General features: G+C 34.7%; 2 protein-coding genes across 3 annotated transcripts in view; one reads left to right on the top strand and one right to left on the bottom strand.

Moving 5' to 3' along the window:
- Positions 1-2,523, top strand: part of LOC107647779 (serine carboxypeptidase II-3) — a 5,207-nt gene extending 2,684 nt beyond the window's left edge. Inside the window, exons 2-7 of the mRNA XM_021105733.1 lie at positions 567-860; positions 934-1,176; positions 1,410-1,516; positions 1,746-1,832; positions 1,949-2,054; positions 2,189-2,523. Coding sequence (XP_020961392.1) covers positions 567-860; positions 934-1,176; positions 1,410-1,516; positions 1,746-1,832; positions 1,949-2,054; positions 2,189-2,332 — 981 coding nt within the window. The 3' untranslated portion in view covers positions 2,333-2,523. The remainder of the gene's footprint in view (positions 1-566; positions 861-933; positions 1,177-1,409; positions 1,517-1,745; positions 1,833-1,948; positions 2,055-2,188) is intronic.
- On the bottom strand, positions 2,669-7,167 carry LOC107605693 (polyadenylate-binding protein RBP47C). Of its 2 annotated transcripts, none has more exons than XM_021105358.1 (6): positions 6,380-7,167; positions 4,641-5,103; positions 4,096-4,151; positions 3,897-4,027; positions 3,603-3,780; positions 2,669-3,325 (listed from the first exon to the last, which is right to left on the bottom strand). In XM_021105358.1, the coding sequence occupies exons 1-6, from the start codon at positions 6,779-6,781 to the stop codon at positions 3,299-3,301; spliced, it is 1,257 nt and encodes a 418-aa protein (XP_020961017.1). In that variant the 5' UTR covers positions 6,782-7,167; the 3' UTR covers positions 2,669-3,298. The 2 variants fall into 2 exon arrangements, with proteins under 2 accessions (XP_020961017.1, XP_016163142.1); XM_016307656.2 differs by having other exon boundaries at positions 2,669-3,117; positions 3,684-3,780; positions 6,380-7,162.

Below are 7,407 nucleotides of genomic sequence, written 5' to 3'. Positions count from 1 at the left end.
GATATAAATAGTTATATATTTAACAAATTAGTATTGAGTGACCAGAGTCATACTCATAACAGATCAAAACTAGAGAGATATTCTGATATCTTTTTTTAAAGATATTTGTTATTAACTAAAATTTAATACATATAATTGATTAAACTATATTATTTTTTGTTAAAATTAGATCAAACAAATTGATTTGATAAAAAAATTGGTAAACCAAATCTTGAACCAATTTAAATTAATATTCTTTTCTATAAAAAATGAATACAATAACTTTATTATAGAAAATGACTAAAATATTTTTATTATATATATTTTTTAATTTTAAAAATTTTAAATTCTAACTCTATAACGACACAAAGAAAAAAAAGGGATTAAAATTTAAGGTTCTTAAAATATATATATAAAAGAATATTTTAAATATAATTTATTGATTTTTTGGCCAAATCAATTTATTTGATAAAAATAATATAATTTAATCAATTATATGTATTAAATTTTAATTATTTAAAAATATCTTAAAAAAAAAGACTTTTAACTAACTCCCTCAAAACTAAGGATGGTTTTGTTGTATGTAAAACATGGCAGTTGCAAACGTGATTTTCCTAGAATCACCAGCAGGTGTTGGATTTTCATATTCAAACACTTCCTCGGACTATGCTGAAATTGGTGACAGCATCACCGCCTTGGATTCTTACACATTCCTTGTGAAGTGGCTTGAGAGATTCCCACACTACAAAACACGTGACTTCTTCATAACTGGAGAAAGCTATGCTGGCCATTATGTCCCTCAGCTTGCTCACACTATTCTCTCATATAATAACATTGCAGCGTCAATTCACCAAACAGTTATCAACTTAAAAGGAATTGCGGTTAGTCAACACTCAACACACACATACACATTTATATTCGAGCAATTTAATTTTAATACACTGATACATGCAGGTTGGAAATGGATGGATAGATGATAATTTGTGTACAAAGGGTATGTATGATTATTATTGGTCACATGCTCTAAGCTCTGACGAATCCCATTCTGGAATTGAAAAATATTGTGACTATGTTAGCGGTAATTTCTCTTATGAATGCATCAAATATATGAACATGGCTGATGTTGAAGTTGGTGATATTGACATATACAACATATATGCTCCACCTTGTGATTCTTCATCTTCATCAAAATCTCCTGTAAGTTGTAGTATCTCATGTTAATTGGTTAATTAAAAAAAAAAGGTGATTTTTTTTAATGAACGGTAAATGCTAATATATTTAGGCAAGTTTTTTTCATCATTTGTAACCAAACAACTTTCATCTTCTAATTACATCTCGACTTGTTGTTTTTCATTAAAATAATTGTGAAGTTTTCATCTCAACTTTCATGGTTTATATGTGTGTCAATGAAACCATATCCAACATTGTAGGGCAATGATTTCGACCCTTGTTCTGATCATTACACAATGTCCTACTTGAATCTCCCAGAAGTTCAAAAGGCCCTTCATGCTAAAGCCACAAATTGGTCTTCTTGCAGGTATCCAATTGGTTCGATTTGAGTTATCCATAAAAAATCTTGTATAATAGACAATTAAACCTATTTCTCGACTCAATAGAAACAAAAAAAGTGAATAGAATCCAAAATAATGATAGATACTTGAAAAACAGGTTCGATCTTCAATAAATTTGTTTCCCTTCCCATAATAATGCCATAATCACAACATCAATTATACTCCATGAATTCCTTTTATCTGTCATAATCACAGCCTGGTGGGATGGACGGATAGTCCAGCAAGTATTCTACCAACTATAAATAGATTAATATCAAGTAACATAAGCATCTGGATTTATAGGTAAGACACTAGTTTTCATTTACCACTTGAATTCAAGATATACAATGATTTAATGAAGGCTTGGCTACATGTGTGACATTATTTATTGTTGTTGTTTATTTAATAATGTAATGCAGTGGCGACACAGATGGTCGAGTTCCCATAACTTCATCTAGGTATTCAATAAATGCCCTCAAACTTCCAGTACAAACACCTTGGCGTTCATGGTATTCTGCCAATCAGGTGATGAATTTAGAATTATATTAATTAATATATCAACATATTTTAATATTGATAGGCCATTATGTACGTATCCTTGTCTATATAGAACATTAGAGGTTGCAATTAGGTGACATAATTACATGCAAAATATGCAGGTTGGAGGATATGTTGTTGGGTATAAAGGGCTCACTCTTGTAACTGTAAGAGGAGCAGGGCACACTGTTCCAAGCTACCAACCTCAGAGGGCACTAACCATGATCTCATATTTTCTCAATGGAGAACTTCCACCAAAGAATTAAAATTCTCTAAAGTATATTGGTTATGAAAAAAATGATGTGAAATCTTGGTAGATGAGTCTCATGCCTAATTCAGGGGGAAAAGATAAACAAAAAATAGAATGGCTCCAACCGTGTGTTTAAAAAGAGTGTATAAATAATTCATTTCACTGCTTATTTCAAAGGATATTTAACATACCTAATATGCACACGAATTCCAATGAAAGAACCTGAAGTTTCATAGAAAAGACTAAAATGAATGATTGAATGATATGTAGGATCTGAATAATTGTGAAATCAAATAGTCAACTGATTTGGCAAAAGAAGAAAAGCTATCAAAAGCAAAGGAGACACAATATGTCAAGCAAGCACACTCAAATCTTTCATACTTAAATTATTCCAATAAACAAGTTCCTCATTATAGTTACTTTCCTATGAATGTAATCATATCATTAAATTAATCCCTAAAGTGCTACTTCAGGATGCCAAAATTCAACTCCACTCCACAATTAGGAGGGGGTTCTTATCAGAATTTTCAACAGATCAAGCAAGTTACAAATCAAGAGTTAATTTTCCTCATTCAAGCATGATGCTGTTGTTGTGACTTGTGAGAGGAGCTACTCCTGCAGTTGCACTTTGTTTCTTCAGTTTACTTGTTGTTGGTGGCCTCCATAGATAGGGTAAGCAGCGTAGGCAGCAGCATATATGCTTGGATCATGAGGAGGAGGCAATGCATATCCATAACCATCATAAACAGGGGCTCCGTAATAGGTGCCACTCCAGTGGTTGCCACCAAAGTCCATTCTAAACTGTTCTCCAAAGAAATACCCGTTGAGGTCATCACAAATGCAATTTAAAGACATACAACATGAAGAAAATCCAGTCAGTACTATTCTATCACTAATGTTCTAATAACATTTTTAAAAATGAATTCAGAAAACTTCAAATTTGTTGATATAAGCAGCCAAGGACCAAAAAGGTTCACATCCCTTAAGTTAGGTGCAAGAAATGGTATCCCTAGATGGATAATCATAAAAAATACTTGTTCTTGCAGACTAAGGCCACATTTGGAGATTGTCCCCAGGATAGAAATACGGGAGACGAAACCTGTCTCCAGAAAGATATAGGTAGAGAGGCAGACAAAATCTCTGTCTTAGGACAACTTTTTCTCTGCCCCTATTCTTTTAGTGTCTTTATATTTTGCATCTTCCACCTATGTTACATAGCCAGTTCCAAGCCAGGATAAAGGAGGAGGGTTGTGTTAGGCCCTCGACAGCTAGCATAAAAACTTAACTGAATCTATATGACTTGAGACAGTTATTGGCCATGAAAATCTATTTGAACATGCATGAGAATACGTGAAAGAGGAAATTGCCTGCTTATTTGCTGGATTACGGCCCCAAGAAAGACGAACTGTTTGCTTGCCAATCACTGTCCCATTTAGCTTCTGCAATGCCTCTTCAGCATTATTTCTGGAGAGGTGGTTGTTCAGAATGATATGAAGTTATTACATAAATAAAGAGAATAGGCAACATGTCCTCTCTGGCTCCATGAAAAAGCAATGATTCAAGAGTGCCAGAAAGTTTACCTGATTGCAAATTGGACAAAACCACACCCCTTTCCAACAGGTATCTTAACAGATACTATCTCACCATACTGAGAGAATTGCTGCCTAAGATCTTCATCTGTAACATTAGGGTCGAGTCCTCCAACAAATATCTATCATAAAATATCGGTTAGGAGAAAGCATAAAAATACAAAAGCTAATAACTGAGTGGGAAACTCACAGTTGTGTTTGTAGAATCTGCTTCAGATTGGCTGGATGCGCCATTTGCCTGGCCTCCTATAAAACGAAACAGAAAATTTTGAATATATTCAGTACAGGTATTTCAAACTCTTGTTGCAACATGCAATGGATAAACAAATTTAGAAAAGAGCACATCTCTATTATCAAAATCAAATTGAAGGGATGGGAAACCAAGACAAGAACAAATTGATGAAAAAATGAATTCAAGTAGTTCTATTTGCCTACTAAGTAGTATGTACAAAGATACCATGCTGCAGACCAATGACACTTGAGCTTGGCTCACATTATTAGAAGTGGTTTATTAATAAATCAGCAAATAAATTCAATGTTCATTCCTTAAAATACAAAATAGGTGTCATGTCACGGCATTTATTCACCATCTAGATTCCAGAAATAGAAATTGAGATAATCATCAATTCAACCATAATACTGTTGCTTATATGAGAATAAAAATGTAATTCTCAAAGTCCCCAAAGAGTAAATTCCATGCCAGAACTCAGAAACAAGTAATGTGATTTGGGATACCTTGATGGCCAGATGATTTCCTTGGAGTTGCAGCGCCAATACGCATAGGCCTGCTAGAACAGTAAACGCCATTCATTTGAGTCATAGCTTTCGTCCTCTCGCTATCATCTCCAAACCTAACGAAACCGTAGCCCTTTGAACGGCCAGTATTGGCATCAAAGACAACTTTTGCAGCTTTAACAGAAGGAAACACACTAGCAAACGTTTCATGCAACAAACTATCTGTAACATCTGCAGCTAAATCTCCTACAAAAATAGAAAGATCAGGAACATTGTCTGAGGACTTCTCTCCTGTACTAAATGTCGCCCAGTTCAGGCGGAAAGGTTGCTCTGTGTTCGGCATCAAAATTCCAGCATAACTCTGTAAAATCTTCTCAGCCGTGGCATGTGAATGAAATTCAACAAATCCATAACCCTCTGATAGACCAGTCTGCTTATTGCGAATAACCTTGATGGATGAAATCTGCAAAACCATATGGTAACAGTAAGTAGCAATACTATAGGTTTGTAAATGAAGCCATAAGAGAAGCACAAGAAGCATTTGATGTTGAAACAAGTTAAGATTTCAAAATTCCAGTTAATTTTCATCAAACTAGAGCGGCAACAAAGTAGAGACTGTGTCACCTTTCCAAAGTTATATAATCATACAAACACATAATCTTAGTTCCGATATATTTTTTATGTAATCTAAGTAATAGACTAAATAATGCACAAGATCTAGTTTCAAAGATTAGTATAGGCACTTGTATGAGTGAAGCATACTTCCTTCTAATATAACATTTTGTTCTTGTGTATAACATTTCTGTGACTCTCTCTTCAATAATAATATCTCAATGTAATTCACTATAATCATAATAAAAAAATTTCAACCACGATAAATATCATGTTAAAGCACTAAGATATGAATGAATATGCACTACAAAGAGAAGAAAACGATCAACAACATCTACATTTCCCACTAGATTCTTCAAACTTTAATCTTTAAATATAAGAAAAATTCCGAACTTATCATCAATGAGTGTGGTCCTTCTGTATTCTACAAAGGGAAAACTCTTATATGCAAACTAGACCAAATAAATGCACAACACCTTCATTTCCACGAAAATATTTACATTGCTATATTAAATTTAAAATATTACATTACTAAATCGGTACTTGATGAAAATGAGTAAAATAAAGCATACAACCTTACATCATAACTTCTGTGCAATGTGAATATAAACCTCTTTTCACTTACATCCAACCTTAGATTAATTTGGTTTTCTTTTATTGAATTTCAGTTTTACAGGCCATATAAAAGTAAAAATTAAACAAAGTAAAGCTTATAAAAGTTTGCTTCGATTCAAGGCTGAGATAAGCTTCAAAGCACAATGACAGCTTATAAAAGATACTACAAATCTATAACCCATTAAAACTTAAGAGACACCATCACAAGCAACTATTTGAACATTTGCATTTTAACATATATATTTTCTCTAAACTATCATTATTTGAAAAATCATTATACTTCATTATCAATACCATAACTATTAGAATACCACAACTAAATGCATTTACATGCTAAATCCAAGCTTAGCTATTAAAAATTACAAATTATACACACCAAATAACCAACTGAAGTAAAAGCTTTCACGTTACTTAAATCAACTCAAAAAGATATATGTTAGAAAGAAAAAACCAATAAGATATATAGCTTTCTCTGAAAATATAACAGAATTAACGGAAAATATGGATACGACCTCTCCGGCGGAAGCGAAGCATCGATGGAGATAGTTCTCATCCATCCAGTGATGCAAATCTCCAACCCAAACCGTCTTGTTCTCACCGCCGCCGGATCCATGCTGGTGCTGCTGGTGGTTGTGGTGAGCCACGTGAGGCGGAGGAGGTGGAGCCGGCGCGTGGTAGGGATGGTGATAAGGCACGTAGTGAGGCGGCGCGTAGTGCTGCGGCGGCAACATGTGGTGCTGCATTACCATGGCCGCCGCAGGATACGGCATCCACTGCTGCGTCGGCACCGCAACGGCCGGTGGATGTTGCCGTTGTTGCTGCTTCGGTTGTTGCGGTTGATGGTTGTCTGACGACGGTTGCTGTTGTTTGTGTTGGTTTTGCTGCGGCGAATCAGAACCGTTGGATTGTTCCATCTTGTTAACTGAAAAAGAAAGAAACGGTTACAACAATAACAGAGAAACTTTCTCTCTCTGTAACAGAAACGGGTGAGGAGTGAGGTTTTTTAGTTTTAGAGAGAGAAAGAGGTGAATCTGGGAAAATTGGGAAGAGAGAGAAAGAGAGAAAGAGAGCGGGGCGCGGTGGAAGGGTATAACTAAACTTAAGAGGATGAAGGATACATGGGTTGGGTTTGTTTCGTAAACGCGGTCGTTCTTGTGGCCGTTGGATTTCACGAATGGGGTTTGGTGTCAGCCGTTGGATCTGATTGTGAGGGATTTGCACGAATGCCAAGCAAACCACTTTATATACGATGAGAGTTTCGGTGTCTCAGTGTGGACAGTGTGGTTTCTGCATCCGCCGCCAGATTTTCGTTTCTTTCCCTGCCTCTTCTCTCCTGCAATTTCTTTTCTTTTTATAAATGTTTATTTAGAAAAAAAAAAATGATACTTGAGGTTAAACTGAAAAAATAATTAGAATTCCAAACAATGCACTTTTGCTTATAATCATAAACTTCAAAATATTATTTTCACTTATAAATTATTTTTCAGAAATATTATTCGTACACTAAAATTAGTCACTAAAATCAGCCACTAAAATCAAC

The sequence above is a fragment of the Arachis ipaensis genome, chromosome B06 (assembly GCF_000816755.2).
Source record: "Arachis ipaensis cultivar K30076 chromosome B06, Araip1.1, whole genome shotgun sequence".
In the NCBI taxonomy this organism is placed as follows: Eukaryota; Viridiplantae; Streptophyta; class Magnoliopsida; order Fabales; family Fabaceae; genus Arachis; species Arachis ipaensis.
The sequence above is the reverse complement of the archived record's forward strand: the minus strand, read 5'-3'. Positions and strand labels throughout refer to the sequence as shown.